The 19,147-nt window shown below is 49.2% G+C and overlaps 1 protein-coding gene across 1 annotated transcript in view; it reads right to left on the bottom strand.

The window, feature by feature from the left end:
- Positions 1-6,774: 6,774 nt before the first annotated feature.
- Positions 6,775-19,147, bottom strand: part of KSR2 (kinase suppressor of ras 2) — a 439,453-nt gene continuing 427,080 nt past the window's right edge. The window contains exons 16-19 of the mRNA XM_068990000.1: positions 18,525-18,658; positions 14,087-14,218; positions 7,895-8,024; positions 6,775-6,912 (exon numbers count right to left, since the gene is read on the bottom strand). Of these exons, the coding sequence (XP_068846101.1) occupies positions 6,775-6,912; positions 7,895-8,024; positions 14,087-14,218; positions 18,525-18,658 (534 nt within the window). The remainder of the gene's footprint in view (positions 6,913-7,894; positions 8,025-14,086; positions 14,219-18,524; positions 18,659-19,147) is intronic.

Below are 19,147 nucleotides of genomic sequence, written 5' to 3'. Positions count from 1 at the left end.
GTGTTTCTGTTGTTGAAGCTTCCCAGGCTATGGTATTTTGCAACGGCAGCCCGAGCAGACTGGACAAAAGCAGGAGCCCTCCTGAGGTAGGGCCTGAATTCCCCTCCAGATTCTGCCCACAAAATGGTCTCCATGTCCGCATACCTCTCCCAGGATGGGGAGTTTTCTACCTCCCAGAGCGAGCCGTTGGAAAGTCCTTCCCCTGCTAGGATATGTTCTTGGCCCCTGTGACTCCCATCCCAGCTCCTGCTTCCCCCAGCTGGGAGCCATGTGCAAGCTGGTTTTTCCTTCCTTCTGACAGTTGCCTAGATCAAAGGTCAGGAAAAGTCTTCAGTGAAGGGCAAGACGGTAAATATTTTCAGCTTGAAGGGCCACCCTGTCTCTGTTACAAGTAGTCATGGCACAAATGAAACTGTGGCCTGTATGTAAATGAGTGGGTGTGGCTATGCACCAATCACCTTTGTTTATTCACACTGATATTTGAATTTCGTAGGGTTTTCACATACTATGAAACCTTCTCTTTTTTTTTTTTCTCCCTCCAGTTAAACACTGTACAAACCATCTGATGAGCTGGATATAGTCTATTGTGCCTACCCTAAGTCTAGAGTTTTAAACACAGTGACTGGGCCTCAGTGCATATCACTTCTTTCCTGTCCCTTCGCCAATCACAAAAACAGCAGGAGATGTGGGGTGGGGCAGGATGTGTGCAGCGGGAGGTGGAAATGGGACAGACCAGGGTTTCCCAGATACAGGAATCTAGTCTCCAGATAGCAATCCAGAGCTTCTATTGGCAAAGAATCCAAGATAGAAATATAGAGAGAGTTGGGGGACTCCCTGGCAAGATGAGAGTTTTCTCTTTGACCAGCAAAAGGAAAACCAGGACAAAACAATTAAGTGCAGACTCTGATCTCCAGTCCACTCTGGGAATGGTGACATGTGGAGATGGCCCCACATAAGGTCAAGGAAGTTTCCCTCCAAGGGGATTCCCCCCAGCCCCATTTTATGAAAGACCTGTGGCCAGGAAGAACCAGGTGGAATTCAGTGTGCAAATCCACACACCCTGCAAAAAAGGCAGAGTCATGACTCACTAGTGAATCTTTATCCCACGGACTGGTCCCTTTGGGAAGCCAGTGTGTGTGAGCGTTTGCTGAAAGTGAGGCAGAGACAGAAGCAACTGGCAGTTGGGTGCTGGGCACCTGTGTGCAGCTGTGGTGGGACGTGTGCACACGTTCTGTGTCGTGTGGATTCTGTGGAGTGAGCCAATGGTGGGTCTGGCAACTGTGATTTAAACGCACACACCCCTTTCCCTTCCTTGCAGAAGATGAATGAACGTGACCTCCTCCCAGTGCTTCAGTGAATGAGGATGGAGGTCAGCAGGGGAAGCAGCAGTTTGGTTCTTTCTGTGAAAGCTGGCTTCTAAACAATTCAGGGCGGTGAAGCCGGAGGAAGGTAACAGGGAGAGGCTGGACTGGTTACAGTGGAGAATGATGAAGGAGGGAGCCAAGCGAAGACCCGGGAAAAGAGGGAGGAGGCGAAAGCAGGTGACGTGGGACCCAGTTCTGCAGGCAGAGGAGCTGCAAAGGCGCAGGGGGCTTCTCCCTGGTCTCTCGGGCCCTGTCTTTAATCTCAAGCTGGTGCTCGTGAACAAATGGAAAAATTAGCCTGTGGAGATGCCGCTGGGCCCTGCCAAAGGCTCTGGGTGGCGTGTTAGTTTAATTTCGGAAACAACAGCAACCAGAGGTTCTGATGAGCATTTTGGCTTTAGGCAGCGGACCCTGACTGCTCCTCCCCTTCCCCATTTCCTTCCCCTGCACAGAGGCCCCTGATAAGGACTGGGGTCCAGGGACCCAAGAAGTCTGATTGGGCTAAAGAGATGCAAGACTCTCAGAAGGCTCAAGCGGAGGTCTGGGGCACGTCTGCTGGGGGACCTGCCTGGACAGGGAGGCAGCCACTGGCAAGAGCTGCCTGCAGCAACATCAGAGCAGCTGGGGCTTGTGCAAACATGTATAAATGGCTCTAGGACACATAAAAGATGGCCCGAGGGCCACAGCGACAGATGCCCCCAGGAAAGGAACATTCGGGAACGGCCCGTCTGAGGGCCTGGAGTCTCTGGTCCCAGGCGGCTGGGAGCACTGGGAAGGTGATCAGGAAGGCCTTTGGGGAGGCACAGGGCTCCTCCTCGGCCTGGGTCTTGGAAAGCATGACTGGTCTCATCATTTTCCCCAGTTTGGAAGCAGGCTTGGCCCCCAGAGAATGAGCCTGTCTGGGGGCCACCCAGAGTGGGAAAGATCCTCGTTTCTCTGGTTGGATGTTGAGTCTAAGCCTAGGTTGGGTTTTTGAAGTCTGAGGTCCCCTCTCTGGGAGGGAGATGTCTGGATGAGGTGGCGATCAGAATAAACCAAGCCCGGGCACTGCCCAGGAAGTTCGGCAGGACTGTGGGCCGACCCCGGGCCTCCTGCCTAATGCCCAGCTGTCCTGCTAGTACCCTACTGGGGGACAGAGTTCCCCCTTATGCCAGGTCAGGTGAGTGGGGTGCAGGGTTTGGGGAACGAAAGACATTCCCTTGTAACGTAAGGAACATGAGATAGAGGCTCTCCTTATCGCTCTGCACCTAACTCGCTCCCAGCGACCTCCACGTAGAACACTGGACCCCAGTGTGGTCAGAAAAAGCAGCTGGTCCAGGTGGGGAGGGGGCAAGAGATGGGAGGTGGGGGAACCGAGTGTGCAGAGACATCGGCTAGGGAAGCCACTCTGGGGCTTGGCACCGGCTGGAGCCCAGGACACAAAGCCCTGAAGAACAGCCGCCCTCCTCGCCTCCCCAAGGACTTCTTAAGGGCAAAGCGGTGGGGGTGGGGGAGGGATCACTGGCAAACAGGATGCCATGCACACGCCATACAATCTGTCACATACACACACATAACCTAGCAACCCATATCTGTCATCGTGGTGGACAAACTTAGCTGGTGTGAGTGCCAGAGCAGAGGGAGGGAAAAAGAATGTCCTAGAACGTGTCCCTCCCAGAGCCCCATTTCCCAAAGCTCAGACTTCAGAGGGTGTCATGGATAAAGGTGGGCTGGAAGGAGCCCCCCTGAAGTCATCCTGGCCAGGGAGCCACTGTGCTTTCCAAATGGTGGTGGTGGGGGGCAGCGAGGAAAAAAGGGATGAGGCTGTCACAGAACAGGAGAAGGTGGCAGAAAGAGGGCAGCGTACCCCAGAGAGACCCAGAGGGCAGAAGCCATGCACTTCGGAACGAGATGCCAAAGTACTCAAACCCTGACAGGCTTGGGTGGAGCCTCTGAGAACAGACGCTTGCAAAGGAACAGCTGAGCCCCCCCCAGATCTCAGCCCTGTAGCCTCCACTAAGCAGGTGCTCAGCTTTGCAGCCCTCTCACCATCCTTGCAGGGAGCACAGCCGAAACCCCCCGTGAAGACACCGAAACAGCTGGGGGTGGGGTGCCCCGCTCTGGACCTGGGCAGCCTGACTCCTGTTGTCAAGAGGAGTTGAGAGCAGATGGCATCGCGCACATAGACACACATGCACACACAGGCCCTGCGAGCCTGCCTGCGTGGGCCCCCTGCCCTCGTCTCCATGGCCTAGTGGCTCCGCATCCAGCCCGTCGTTCTCTTGTCTACACCGTCCCTCGGGGCTCACTGATCAACTCCGTGTCCTCCTAGCCGGTCCTGCAAAGTCCTGGCGGGGGGTCCCTGCCCTTGCCCGAGCGAAGGCGCGAGTCTGGGTGCAGGGAAGCCGCCGGGCTCAGTCGTGCAGCGCTCCCAGGCTGGCAGGGGTCGGTACCCTCTGATGGTGAGCCTCTGGCCTCCTGAACTGGCAGAGGGCAGAGCGGGGAAGGAGAGGTGGCTTGGGAGCTGAGGCAGCTGAGCGCTGTCCCCTTGGTTCAGCGGTCACAGCCTGGAGCGCAGAGAGAAGGGAGAGAGTGGCAAGAGGTCACATGGGTATGACAACATCATCTTTTGTGAATCAGTGCCCTGTTGGAGGGCAGGTGGTCTGAGATGAGTGGTTCCCATGCTCTGCAAGAAAAGGCGGTGGTCCTACTGGGCCCTGGGCTTGGGGCTGAGTGCCACACATACCTGATCTCACTTAAACCTGAGGACGGTCCGCAAGAAAGGCACATTGTACCCCTTTTACAGATGCGAAAACTGAGGCTCAGAGAGGTTAGGTGTTTTGCCCAAGGGTGCACAGCCAGCAAGTAGCAGGCTCTCCTCACTGGAGCAAGCAGCCTCTGGACTAGGGATGGTCACCCAGGTGTAGCTGGGTTGAGGCCACGTGGAGCTGCTGAGAATGCTCGGTGGGGGATGGAGATGCAGGAGGGGGAGGGGAGACCAGAGCCACATCACAGACCCCAGCTCTGTGGAGGCTCTGCTGACTGCTGCTGAGCCTTGATCTGGGCTGTTGGGGCCAGAATTTATGCCCACTCTCCCTGAATGGTTTTAGAAAGAGACCCAGAAAGTACACAGGCAGTCTTTGCCTAGAAAGCAGTGAAGTGGAGGGATCAAGGTCCAGACCAAGCTAGGTTCCAATACTTGCTCTGCCCCTTACTTGCTGTGTGACCTGGGAATAGGCACTTAATCTCTTGGGCACTCCTCTGGGGTTACCAGATTACCTCTTGGTGAAGGGGTGGGGGTTCTGAGGATTCAGTGAGATGACGCAGATAGAATGCTTGACACAGCACCTTTCACACATATGTGCTTAATAAATGATGCCCAGATGATGGAGATGGTGCTGGTGGTCGAGGTGATGAAAAAAGAACTGGAAGCAGGGACTTGAACAAATGCTCATACACCAAGTTCACAGCGATGCCATTTGCAATAGCCCCAAAGCACATACAAACCAAGTGTCCAGCAACAGGTTAATGGACAAAAAACTGTGGTATATAGGCACAATGGAATATCACTCAGCCATGAAAAGGAATGACGGTGTAATATATGCTACAACAGAGGTCCCCAACCCCTGGGTCACAGACTGGTACTGGTCTGTGGCCTGTTAGGAACCATGCCACACAGCAGGAGGTGAGTGGCAGGTGAGCAAGTGAAGCTACTCTGTATTTACAGCTGCTCCCTCTTGCTTGCATTGCCGCCTGAGCTCCACCTCCTATCAGATCAGAGGCAGCATTAGACTCTCATAGGAGCATGGACCCTGCTGTGAACTGGGCATGCGAGGGATCTAGGTTGCATGCGTCTTATGAGAATCATCCCCAAACCATCCTCCATGGTCTGTGGAAAACACTGTCTCCCACGAAGCCAGTCCCTGGTGCCAAAAGGGTGGGGACTGCTGTGCTAAATGTGGATAAAACTTGAAAACATGCAGAGTAAAAGAAGCCAAATACAAAAGGGCAAATATTGCATGCATTGGCTAAATGGAGTCTCTAGAACAGGTACATTCATAGAGACAGAACACAGATGAAAGATTAGGGGTTAGGGAGAGAAGGGATTAACTGTTGTGGTTGTTGTTTTCTCCTTAGTCTTTGAAATTCTGTGTACATTTTATACTCAGAGCACATTTCAATCTAGATTCACCCCATTTTGACTGTTCAATAGCCCCATACAGTGTGTGGCTATTATTGGACAACACAGGTCTGAAGTGGGGGTGTGGTCCTTGGACCAGCAGCATCAGCAACACCTTGGAGTTTGTTAAAAATACAAAATCTCGGGCCCCACCCCAGACCTAACAGAATGAAAATTTGCATTTTAACAAAGCCCCTGGGTAATATGAATGTGTATTAAATTTTGAGATGCATTGCTCTGGAACACAGGCTTGCCCATCTTGCCTTCAACTTGCTGTGTGTGAGGATTCTAGAAATGCCAGCTCCTCTGGCATCTGAGCCATGGAAGGGCCCACCCAAGATCCCAGGGGTGAGTTTTGAGTTAGCTGCTGACCTCCTTGGAACATGCAGCTGCAGCTGAGACCTCTTGGTTGGTCCCTTCTGCAGATTACAAAGCCCTAGACAGGGCCCAGATCCTGGGCCTACTTTAGTCAAGCACTCCCCCAATCCACTGCAACCCAGGTAGCTTTTGGAAGGACCACACAATTGGAGTAACCATCTCAAAGCCAGATGAGTGTGAGTGAGGAATCTGTAGGGGCTGAGGTTGTGGGGAGAGCAAATTCTAAATTATAGAACTGGAGCCTGCTGTGTCCCCAGTTCTATCACCAACACCCCATGCAGATGTGGCTGAGCTGCTGAATGTCTCTGTGGGCCACAGTATCTCCATGTGTAAAAGGAGTTAGACCAAATCTGGAATGGCCAGGAAAGGCATCAATGTGCTGATTCTAAGGAACTGCTGATGAGCATCACTGAGTGATGGCAAATGTGCGGTGAGAGATTAGTCATGCCTGCCATCAGTACAGGAGCAGGGCAGAGGCAACTCATACACGTTTATCATCCATGAAATAGGTACTCCTCAGGACTTTTGTACTTTGATGAATAGCTGACATGCAGGGCTTGGTGGGTTCAGGGTACCACTTCATCATGTGATGCTCAGATTCACTGGGGTGTCAATCTTCATCAGGAAGGGATGGGCAATGAGATAGCCATGGTAGCCACTGGGATCTGTGCCCTGTGTGGACACCTCTAGGACCCAGATTCCAGAGGAGACTCCCCTGAACAGAAACGCACTGGGGAAGGGTGTTGTGTAGGGGAGGGAGGTGGGTACACGGAAAGGAGACAGTTGGCAGAGGAGTTTGGAGTGGAAGCAAAAAGGTGACAAAAGCCACAGGAGAGAGGGGAGTGGGAAGAGATGCTAAGGGGGAAGGAACACTTACTCTGCAGACTTCCAGAAATGTCCAGGGTGAGACAGGCGGCGGTTTCGCTTTGGCAGTTTCTCCAGCATGTCCATGAGTTTGGTGAAGGTAGGTCTCTCTTCTTGTTCAAAGGCCCAGCAGAAGAGAAGAATGTCCTAAAAGAAACCAACGTGGTGATTTAATGTAAATAGTAACTGCTGATTACTCCTTGGCATCTCACTGGATTTGTCTACCCATTTGTTCCACTTTCAGATTCCACTATCATCCATCCATCCATCATGTACTCACCTATTGTGCATTTATCCATTTATCCATCTCAATTCGTGTATTTTACATTTCATCTATCATCCAGCCATGCATTATTTATCCATGTATCATCCATCATTTTACTTATCCACTTTTTGAGCCTATATAGCAAACTAGGTAAATCCTATTATAGAGGATATGGGATACACTGAAATTAATAGTGCTCCCCAAGGAGTCTCTTGACAGTTTTCTCAAAAGGGAGGAGGAAGATCCTGAGGCTTCTATCCACATCTAATACTATAAGTGCCTCTGAAAGTCTCAGAGGGGAAAATTACTCTACCAGTGATCGCCTCACATGAGAAAGGAAATCTAGAGACAGGTAATCCTTAAAAAAAATACCAGATAATTACACATTCCCTGATTCATCTATTTTCTGATCAACAGAGGATTCTTCCTGATGTGTTTCAGAGGTTGAGTATTAATTTATACTCGGGCTTCTGTGTTTTTGTGTATCTTGTTCTGAGTTGGATGATGCCTTAAACTTTTTATGTACATTTAAATAAAATTAGAATAATTGATACTGGTGATAGTTTAATGTATATCTTTTAAAAATAACAGAAAAAGGATTCATCGGTTCTACTAGACTCAATCCCTTGCTAGGAAAAATCTGGCCAAGTGTACTGCACCCTGATGGTAGGAACCTGAATTGCAGGCATAGTTTGAAAGCTTTGCCTTCGAAGCTCCAAATCATTATCTGACAAGGCTGTGGGCAGGCGTTTTCATCACCCTCCAGGGAAGCATTTGCAACCTTAATGTGTGGGAAAAGGAGTGCCTAGAACTGTGTCTACTTCTCCCTTCGTCTCCCAGACCTGGCACCATCCTGGGACTTACCGAGATTTCTTTTCCCATGCCGATCTGGCTGAGGTTGGGTTTCATGCCTGTGCCCATTTGCCAGATTATTGCCTCTGCTGGTTGGGTCTTGAAAGGCCACTCCCTGGCATGGAGTTCATACCAGATAGTCCTGTGGGAAGACATTGTTAAGGGATGCTGGGGCGATATGTCACCTGCAACTCTGTGTCCCCTCACCAACACACAGCCACCCAGTCAGCCTGCTGGCTAATCACACTGGCCCCTGAGTTTCTGCCACACTGGACAGCTGTTTTGCTACCTCAGATGTACTTTAAGCTTTCATGATGTCTTAGAAGTCATGCTTATCCCAGGATATCTTCTCTGGTGCCTGAATTAAAATGAATCAAAAGCTAGAAACGGAACAGTTTAATATAATGTGGCTAGGATCTCCGGCCCCATGTTTGTAATTTTAGAAAACTATTCTAAGGAGAAAATGAGGGATATAAACAAAAATTCATTTATAAGTATCTTCTGTACACCATTATATAGGACACTGAAAAAAAGTAGCAATAACAAAACTGTTCAACAAGAATTGGTTATAGGGATGATGGTAAATCATTAAAATGAAATGGAATACTTTATTATTATTATTATTATTAGAAATTTCAAAGAAATGTTGCTGATATTAAAATGCTAAATATATAAATTTAAGGGAAAAAAGCAGGACACAAAACTGTATATTACATATGTTACACTTTTAAAAACCATTATATACATATTGATATATATAATAATGTATAATAATAATACACGATTGATATATGTATACACATATGTATATGTGTGTATACATATAATAACAACACAGCAAAATATTAGCAAACTGTCTTTTCTCAGAGATAGAAAGGACATATTTTTTCTATTATATTTGTGTTTTCTAAGAAGGAACCTTCCTGTGAAACAACGGAAAGAAAAAATAAAGCTCTGAAGGTCAGACTGCCTTGAAGGGTTCAAGCCCTGATTCTGTTCTACACTATGCTAGCAGTATGTCACTGGGTGGGTTGCTTCCCTTCTGAATCCAGGTTTCCTTACCTGCCAAATGAGAATGATGATAAAACTGCAGTGGAAGAATGTTTATCTGGGAGGCTGAATGTCAGAACAACTCAATGCTGAGATTATTCTAGAGGGATCAACTATGTTATCACCTCTGCTTCATACATCATGATACGGTAACGACTGAAGAAACCACTGCTTGTGAGCAGCACATATGGGATGGAAGGGGAGATGGGCTGGGTGGTGCTGAAGGGATGCTGAGAGAGGTGTGGGCGGCACTGAGGACCATGGCGGATGCCCTAGGGGATTCAGAGGATGCTGGGCTACCACTGAGTTGGGCCATGGGGATAGGTCTCAACTCACTGAGATTCCCCAACTCAGGAAATATCTGCAACAACGCCAGGAAATGATCTTTCCTCTAACCTAAGGTAATTTATGTAAATTTGCTTTAAAGAATATGGAGCACTTGGTCATCCTTTTTAATGATGAAAAGTGAAAGTCGTGTCCAACTCTTTGCAACCCCATGGATTTCCCCAGGCCAGAATACTGGTGTGGGTAGCCTTTCCCTTCTCCAGGGGATCTTCCCAACCCAGGGATTGAACCCAGGTCTCCCACATTGCAGGCAGATTCTTTACCAGCTGAGCCACAAGGGAAGCCCAAGAATACTGGAGTGGGTAGCCTATCCCTTTCTCCAGCGGATCTTCCTGACCCAGGAATCGAACGGGGTCTTCAGCATTGCAGGCAGATTCTTTACTAACTGAGCTAATAGAGGACTATATCAAACCAGCTATTTCTAGGGGCCCGCCTCTCAATATACTCTCTCCCCTGCTAACCTCATCCATCTGGGGCAGGCAGGGGTGGTGATGCCCAGGTGTTGGGCTGTTGAGTCAGATGGCCAGGAAGTTCTCAAGTTAAGGTGCTGGATGGTTCTAGTCATCATCATCATGAACAATAACACTTACTGAGTTTCCATTCTGTGCTGGACTAATCTAAGCCCTTTGTATTTGTTGTGATTATGGAGGAGGTGTATTAAGCAAGCCTTCTTATTCTGATGGTTTGATATCTGGGGTCTTGCTGACCCTGGAGGGTTTGCCCCTCTCAGGGCCAGCCAATTTCTAGAGCCAGTAAAGGGCTGATCTGTAAGGGGTGATTTTCATATGCAAACTAACTAATCCAAAGCTCTGTCCCCCATCTCCTCTATCAGGCTCTCACATTCAGGTCTGGTATTCCCCTGTCCTACTTAAGACAGCTCTCAGACCCTGTGCCCACTGAAGTTAGTCAAACCAGCCAATCTTAAATCTGCTTACCCTGCCTCATCCTTTCCTTCCTGGGGAAACCACAATAATGGCTCTTGCCTATATTCTCTTCCTGCTCCTTCTGCCTCTTGATTGACCCTGGTGCCTCCCCATGAACCCCTGCATGGGACAATGTGCCCCCTCCTTTTGGGAGCTGTGAATAACAAACTGTTCATACCATTCATGGGGTTCTCAAGGCAAGAATACGGAAGTGGTTTGCCATTCCCTTCTCCAGTAGACCACATTCTGTCAGACCTCTCCACCATGACCCACCCGTCTTGGGTGGCCCCACATGGCACAGCTTAGTTTCATTGAGTTAGACAAGACAAAGGTACGTCTAGTCAAGGCTATGGTTTTTCCAGTGGTCATGTATGGATGTGAGAGTTGGACTGTGAAGAAAGCTGAGTGCCGAAGAATTGATGCTTTTGAACTGTGGTGTTGGAGAAGACTCTTGAGAGTCCCTTGGACTGCAAGGAGATCCAACCAGTCCATTCTAAAGGAGATCAGTGCTGGGTATTCTTTGGAAGGAATGATGCTAAAGCTGAATCTCCAATACTTTGGCCATCTCATGCGAAGAGTTGACTTATTGGGAAATACTCTGATGCTGGGAGGGATTGGGGGCAGCAGGAGAAGGGGGCGACAGAGGATGAGGTGGCTGGATGGCATCACCGATTTGAAGGACATGAGTTTGAGTGAACTCCGGGAGTTGGTGATGGACAGGGAGGCCTGGCGTGCTGCGATTCATGGGGTTGCAAAGAGTCAGACATGACTGAGCGACTGAACTGAATTGAGCTGAATAACAAACTATCCAATGGTAAGTTGTTTCCTGATCTACTGGCCACATCATACTGGAAAAAAGTTAAAAAGCTACATTTGAAAACAAGAAGTGCTATTATCAGCCCCATTTCACAGCTGGGAAAATGAGGCTCAGGAGGGTTATGTATCTTACCCAGGGTCACACAGCTTGTGAGAGGTCACAGCCAGAGTTGAGACCATCTTACCACAGAATCACACCACTGGCCATCCTGCTCTATGGGAAACCTACACACGGTCCTCTCTGCGAGTCCTTTGCAACGGGGGCAGTGCACTACTTGGAAGGGTGACCCTATAGGTGATGGTTGGGGCCTGGGGACAGGGGCACAGAGTGTAGGCACTGCTCATGTGAACTGCGGAAGGGAGACTGTTGGAAGCCTGGCCCTGTGCTGGGTGCCTTACAGATGTTTTCTCCTTCAGTCCTTAGAATATCACAATGGCTTTATTAACTTCGACTTGTGGCTGAGGGACGTAGGGCTTTGAGTGGTGAAATGACTCTCAAGCCCATTGGGGGCTCTGTGTTTAAAAGCTCCAGCTGTGGAGTCAGGATGACCCAAGTTTGATTCCCAGCTCCATGGTTAATTACTGTAAGGCAAGTCACTGAGCCACTCGGAACCTCAGTTTCCTCATCTGTCAATTGGGAACGATGGTACCTGCTTCAAAGTTGTACCTCTGAAGATGCCCTGAGATAGTGACCAGGACAAACTTAACACGGTGCTCAACACACTTTTAAAAATCCATTTTTGTTCCAAGTCATGCCCCAGCATGAGGTTCCCAAGCAACAAGATGCAGCTAATTGGCAGGAAACCAAGAGCACCAGGTCCCTTGGAATTCAGCAGTGTCAGGGATAAAGGTCTCATTAAAACTTCCTTTCAAACCTAACTTTCAAGAGAAACTTGCTTTAAGGGGGAAAAAAATTGCTCAAGATTAAAACTCCAGTGGAAAACCAATTACTTACTTTGGTACATTTTGTTAATTACATTCTTTTTTTTTTCTTTTGCTAAATTGATACTAAAATATACCAACTTAATTACGGCAATTTGGTTTCAGATAACAATATTTAACTAGATAAAGATCTGGGCATAAACTAGCTGGAACAAGTGACAGCCTCTAAAGGGGTCCAAGTGACAGATGGTGAGGATCCTGATGTGCCAGCCAATGCCGCCCCCACCCCGATTTATGGAGAGGACACAGTGGGGTACTTCTCAGTGGAAGATGGTCTCTGTACCAGCTCCCGGTGGTGCTAAAATCTAACTTCACACATCTTCGAGCCTCCAGCTTTCCCAAACAGCTTCCCCAGCGTCATCTCTGCCAGTTCTTGCAACCGCCCCCCACGGTCAAGGTAAGATGAGGCTCCTGGTGGATCTTTTCCAAGTGCCGGGATCTGCATCTTAGGACAGTGCCCTGGAGCCTCTCTCCCTCCTCTGTACTTTCAAAGACAACTCATTTTCTCCCGTGGCTGCAGTTATTCTGTCTTTGCTGATGAGTCCTATGCTCTTTGTCTCCAGACTTCAAATGTGTAGATTCAGCCGCTTTCTGGTCGCTTCCATCGGCTGACTCCAAAGTGGCTCAAATGCACTGTGTCCAGATCTGCTCTCTTTGCCTTCCTGGTACATCCCACCCCCAATCCCCATCCTCCAGGCAGGGTCTCTACTTTGGCAAAGGACACTACTTTCCACCCAGCTGTTTCAGGAAGATATTGCCACCACCCGCATTTAAACCAATAGTCAAGCCCTATCACTTCCACTCCCCAAATCCTGCTTCTTATGTCCAATCCCAGCTTTCATTCCCCTGGCACTGAATTCAGTGCAGAATTTCAGGGTCTCCCCCTGCATTGGTCACCTGGCCCCATTTGTCTTCCTCTTTTCTGTTTTTTGACATAGTAGAGATTATTCTAAAACTCAACATGTGATTACGTCATTCTCCTGCTTAATGACCATCAGTGGCTCCCTAGTGCCCTGAAGATGGAAACTACTTAACTCAGCCTCTAAGTCCCTGCAGTGTGCCTTCTTTCCGCTCTAGGCTTTCATCTCACCACCTTAGTCTCATTTTTCCCCCCTGATTCGTCATCCATCGGCTCTCTTTCCTCCCCCTGCCATGCTCCCCAGTGTGTTCCTCCATGGTGGACAATTTGTTCCTTGTCATCCGTGTTCCTTTTCATGTGTTCCCTCTATCTGAAACACGTTCCCTTGCCCTCACCTGGACTACTTATACTCAATTTTTAACACAGGCTCAGGAGTCCCCTCCTCCAGGAAGCCCTCTCTGATCTCCCAGACTGGATTTAGCTCCTCCTTTCTTCCCACAGTCCTGTGCTTATCCTCAGCATAGCATTTACCATGGAATTTTGTAAAAACAACTGTTTCCTTGTCTGTCTACCATTAGACAAGAGAGAATAGGGAAACTATGGTGGTTTTAAAACATCTACAAATTGATACTCCTTTTTATAAAAAAAAAAAAGTAGAGCTTAATTCTCCTCACCTTGATTTACTGACTTGGTTCTAACAAACAGAGTACGGTAGAAGTGACTATATATAATTTCTATGACCAGGTCATAAAGGCAGTGCAGCCTCTTGCCGCCGAGCCCGTGGAAAGGCCTGTGTGGTAAGGACCTGAGGCCTCCTGCCAGCAGCCATGTGAGTGGTCACCTTGGTAACAGATCCTCAGATGTCAAACCATCAGATGAGACTGCCGCCCCGGTCAACATCTTGACTGTGACCTCATGTGAGATGCTGAGCCAGCTCAGAACCACTCCCAAACTCCTGGCCACAGAAACTTGAGATCATAAATGTCTTTTTAAGCCACCAAGTTTTTGACAATTCATTCATACTAAGCACCCAGGACAAAGCTCTTGCATGAATGAATGAATGAGTGAGTCAGGCAATTTGCCACGTTTGCATCATCAGTTAGAAAGCAGGCATGGAGGTTTGCTATGGTCTCTCTACTACAGCCCACTCAGACCCCTCCCCCCATAATTTCACCCAGAAATCTTCAGACAGATGCCTTGTCCCTTCCAAAAGGGAAGTGCCCCTCTGCTCAGGCTGGGGCTCTGAAGAGCCTGGGTTGGGCCACCTACCCGAGTGCAAAGACGTCTGAGTGTTTGGAGAAGGGGAGCTTGTCCTCCTCTGTGTCGGGAGACAGCTGGCGGATGATCTCTGGGGCCAAGTGGCACAGCCAGCCGTTCTGGATACGCAGCTTGTCATCACGCCTGGAGAAGTGAAGCACAGGGTGAGCCCTGTTTCACAGCCCAGAGGGGACCGGTCTTCCATTACTGACTGCAAGTCCCTGGACCACCTCTGCTGGCTTCCTTTTGTTTCTCCCCTGCCCTGTGCTCCCCATCAGGCACTGCCTGACCTTGTACTTGAGGCCAAGACCCAGCGGGAGGTACAAGATAGGATGGTCTGGAGAGAGACATCCAACACCCAAACCGTCATCCTGTTCCTTTGCCACTGAGGTGCCCCCTCCTCCATCTTCATTGAACAAGTAGAGCTGGTCCTCGTTATTCATGGCACTTATGTTCTATATGGAGCCTCAGTAAACACTGGATTAGTGAATACTGAGAGCAAACCAGTCAATCCTAAAGAAAATCAATCTGGAATATTCATTGAAAGGACTGATGCTGAAGCTGAAGCTCCAATACTTTGGCCACCTGAGGCAAAGAGCTGACTCACTAGAAAAGACCCTGATGCTGGGAAAGACTGAAGGCAGGAGGAGAAGGGGGCGACAGGATGAGATGGTTGGATAGATGATTGGATAGCATCATCGACTCAATGGACATGAATTTGAGCAAGCTCCAGGAACTGGTGATTGACAGGGAAGCCTGGTGTGCTGCAGTCCACAGGGTCACAAAGAGTTGGAGATGACTGAGAGACTGAACTGACTGAGTTAGTACTCCTGGAGGAGATATACAATATATACACTTGCATGCATGTGTCTCATATACATTAATCTTAAATCCTAAAAACAACTCACTCATCCTAGTCTAGTTTATTTTGCACTAGAGAAAATGGGGCTCAGAAGTATTGACTTGCTCTGAGGCTGCCCTTCTACCAGGGAGGCAGAATTGCAAAACCCATCCAACTGGCCCCAGAGCTGGAGCTTCTTGCCCTGCACTGCACCACATACTCCTATGTCTGTGCCCTGGTCATCTCCAAGTGACAGCCAAAGCAAGACTGCATGGAAGCCTCTCCTTGGACTTCAGTCGGGAATGTGTGTATAGGTTGACCTGATAGAACACATCCTCTGCTAGAAAAAAGGACTCAAATCCATTCATTAAACAAACAAACCATGAGTTTGCAGGGTCCAATGAGTTCTTGCTTCTAGAATCGAGGACACCTGCAGGGGTTTAAGGACCCATCTGTTGCTTACTAGGTGTGCGTCTTTGAACAGACCTGAGTCTCCACTTTCCCATCTGTGAAATGAACACATGAACTTGGACTCCAGATGACTGGTGCAAGAATGAAAAGAAGGGTTGGGTCAGCTGCCGGGGCTACACGATTCCTGGACATCATTATTCCCTGTGGATGTTTTTGCGCCTTGAGGACTCAGAAACAGAATGGAGGTTAGAGTCCAAAGTAAGAATGTCATCCAAGAGAGAGGGGTCGTGCCTGAGCCAGCCGCCCTTCTCCTGGCATGACCAGGCTGTGTGGGGTGGGATGCTGTTACCAGAAGGACAAAGCTGCCAGTTCCCATCTTACTCAACAGCCCCTTCTGCCTCCTCCTGACTTGCTGGGGCAGTGGAGCTTTGGAACTGTAAGGCTGGGTCACTCGATAACCATCATTCTGGGGTGGATGTAGGCACATGCCTGGCAGGGGGCTGGGACCCAGGCCTGGCACAGACACCCTGGGGTGTCCTGTTCCCCTGGTGATGGGCCTATCAGTGACCAACCCAAATTGTCTTCATTATGGCTATCACTATAGGCAGCTGGCATGATAGCACTGGCATCTTAAATGACACCTTTTCTGGATGATGGCAGAACAGCTGTCGACAAGGCAATGCTAAGGATGGGCTCAGGGAAGCCCTGGCGTCTGTCTGGATGTCCAGAATGTGCTCACTGTTTCTGTGACTCACCCTTGCCCCAGGCCCAGTTGATCTCCCCTTTCTGGGCACGGAGCACTGTGGATGCCCCCAAGGTCTAACTGAGGGAAGGGCAGGAAGGCAAGTAGCTCCTGCTGAGTGCCTGCTGTATACCAAGAGTTCCAGCCCATTTAATTCTCAGGCGCCCACAATCAACTGGGGATCACCGCTGTTCTATGGGTGAGGAAATAGCCTTAAAAATGTTTAAGTGTGTGTGTGTGCTCAGCTGCTAAATTGTATCTGACTCTTGGTGACCCCATAGACTGTAGCCCTCCAGGCAAATTTGTCCATGGGATTCTCCAGGCAAGAATACTGGAGTGGGTTGCCATTTCCTTCTCCAGGGGATCTTCCCCACCCAGGGATCAAAGCCGTGTCTCTGGTACTGGCAGGCAGATTCCTTACCACTGAACCACCTGGGAAGCCCAAAAAGCTTAAGTGGCCCTCGCAAAGCCACGGAGATAAAAAGTGAAAGAACTAAGATCTGTTTGATTGCTAGTCTTTAAAACTCCAGCAACTAGACTCCTAACCACAGTCCTATAAGATTCCATGGCACCATTTGGGAGCAAAATTCTGAATTGAGCCCTACTGTCCCAGCAACAGAAAAAAAGCACAGGAAGTCACTGATGGCTCCTCCTGGGTAGCCAGGTGATGTGGGTCTCTGGTGGGGAGGTGTTACTGAGGGTTTCCTGGCATCCTGTGACACTAACTGGGTTTGCATTGACAACCAGACTGGGGCACAGTTGGGGCGGGGTGCTATCTGGGGGACAAGGCCAGAAGCCATCTTGCCCTTGATTTGACTTCTCTTCCTGGTTGACATGGGGCCTCCATGAATAAGCTGAAGGTCATTCCATTTCCCTGTGCTTTTTCTTCTATGGCTTCAGAAAACCATGACTCTAATGGGAAAAAAAGCAGAGGCCCTTTCCCACTTTCTCCCGCTTGGGGGAAAAGCCACTGGCCAGGAGGATGAGTGTGGACCTGCCACCAGGAGGGAAGAATCTGATGTTTTTTTTAAAGAGCCTTGAACTAGGTTAAAAAAGACACTTGCTGAGCCTCTTCGTGTCTTGAAACAAAGTACTTAGGTTCATAATGACGTCACCAACTGCTTTCTCTGCCCTTGGCCTTGGGGTGATGGAAACAGCTATTCCCCAACCAGGAAACTGGAACCTCAGTGAGTTCCTGGCTTCTTAGGTTCTGCCTTGATGACCCTCTCCATCTATCTATTAATTTCCTGTCTCCTTATTTTCTTATCTTAGGGACTATAGATCATTCTGGAAGATGAATCTCTTTGGGTGAAGTAATAATCTGAAAACAAACAAACCCTTAAGCTTCTGATTGTTACTGCATCGCAAAGAACAGCAAGATCAGGTTTTGCCAAATTTCATATGGTCTGACCAAGATTCAAAGTATTATAGAGCATGGAGAAAATTCACTGTGCTGGGAGGAGTATTGGGGCTCCTGGGGCATACCTCGAAGAGATCAGAGATTCCCCGAATCAGCTGAAACAGGAGTACAAGTAGAGAAGCCTGGAGGGGGGTGCAAAGCTGTCTTTCTGGAGAGGCACACCATTTGTTATAGAGGCGTGATTAGAGAAAACACACTGGGTTTAAAGTGCGTGTGTGTGTGTGTGTGTGTGTGTGTGCGTGTGTGCGAGCACAGCTCTCCAAATTAAAAGTTACAAAGGGCAGACCTTCGGAATTATGGGCTGTTTATTCGAGATCCCGGCTGTTTCTTCACTGGTCAGCTCAAGGCAGCTTGCTCCAGGGTGAGTGGTGGCTGAGCTTTAATTACTTAACAATAGTTAATGATCCTCCTGGGTGAAACTGGGGAGGTATATGCAAATTCATACTAATTAGAGCAGCTCCGCGGTGGCTATTGTTTGTCTGTTTGATGTGCTCCAGGCGCTGTGCTGGACGCTTGCTGTGTGCTCTTATTCTACCCCCATAAAGACACTAAGGTAGGCATCATCATACCCATCATTTTTCTTGCAGGAACGTGAAGGCACAGTTAATGAGTGGCCAAGCCACACTAGGCCCTGGGTGGGTCTGACCTTAAATCTCTTGCTCTCAACTACACTCCAGCTGCACTGAAACAAAGGAATTCATATGAAAACTGAGCAAGGGTGTTGGGTGAGTCCAACTTCCATGTGCATGCTTGGAGGAAGAAAAGAGTCCGCGGGTGAAATTCAAGGGCAAGGGCGTTGCAGGACTGAAGGAAGCTCTGTGCCCATTCAAAGGCACCACTTCCAAGAGAGGCCCCATGGGACTCGGAGCCTGACCTGGGCACCAGCATTGCACCACAGGCATAGCAGCCTCGCCCCTCGGCTAAACGATCTCAGGTCCAGCATCATGTCTAGGTCACTAAAGCCATGTGGGTGACTTCCCATCCCCTGACCATCACCTCTCGAGAACCCCTTGGGGCCCCTCCAACCAGCGCTCACCTGCCAGCCTGCAGCACTCCGGAAATGCTGAAGAGCCCAAAGTCTGTGATCACCACTTTGCCGTTGTCGTAGAAGACATTCTTGGACTTGAGGTCCTTGTGCAGGATCCCCTTGGCGTGGAGGTAGCCCATGCCCTGCAGGAGACAAGCACACCTCTGTGCTCACTGTAGCCTGGCCTGGGCTCACGGTTCACACGCCCTGCCTTTCCATTGAGACCACACATGCTGAACAGCTGCAGACCTGGGGCCCAAACACCCAGGCTTGCAAGTAGGGTGGAGAAGGCATGGCAAGTGGGAACAGGCAGGGTCCCCAAGGCAGAAATCTGCCACCAGCCTCAGATCATAGCAAAACCATCTCCATTTAAGTGCTTCTGCTTCCTGAAAAAGAAGCAAGGGAAGATCTCCCCCGAGGGAAAGGAGCAGGGCCAAATCTGAAAAGAGGGCCCTCAAGAGAAAGGAACCCCTTAGATCTTATTCCACACCACTGCAGAAATTCACTTGTGTTCCTCATGAGACGTATCATGAGGCGATCAACAAGAACATGGAGAAGGGCTTATGGGAGGTCAGGCTCAAGGGTGAAATACCTAGATTTCTATTTTTGCCTTAATGAGCAATCACAGTTTT

The sequence above is a fragment of the Capricornis sumatraensis genome, chromosome 17, assembly GCF_032405125.1.
Source record: "Capricornis sumatraensis isolate serow.1 chromosome 17, serow.2, whole genome shotgun sequence".
NCBI classification, from domain to species: domain Eukaryota; kingdom Metazoa; phylum Chordata; class Mammalia; order Artiodactyla; family Bovidae; genus Capricornis; species Capricornis sumatraensis.
This window is presented reverse-complemented; position numbering and strand designations above follow the sequence as displayed.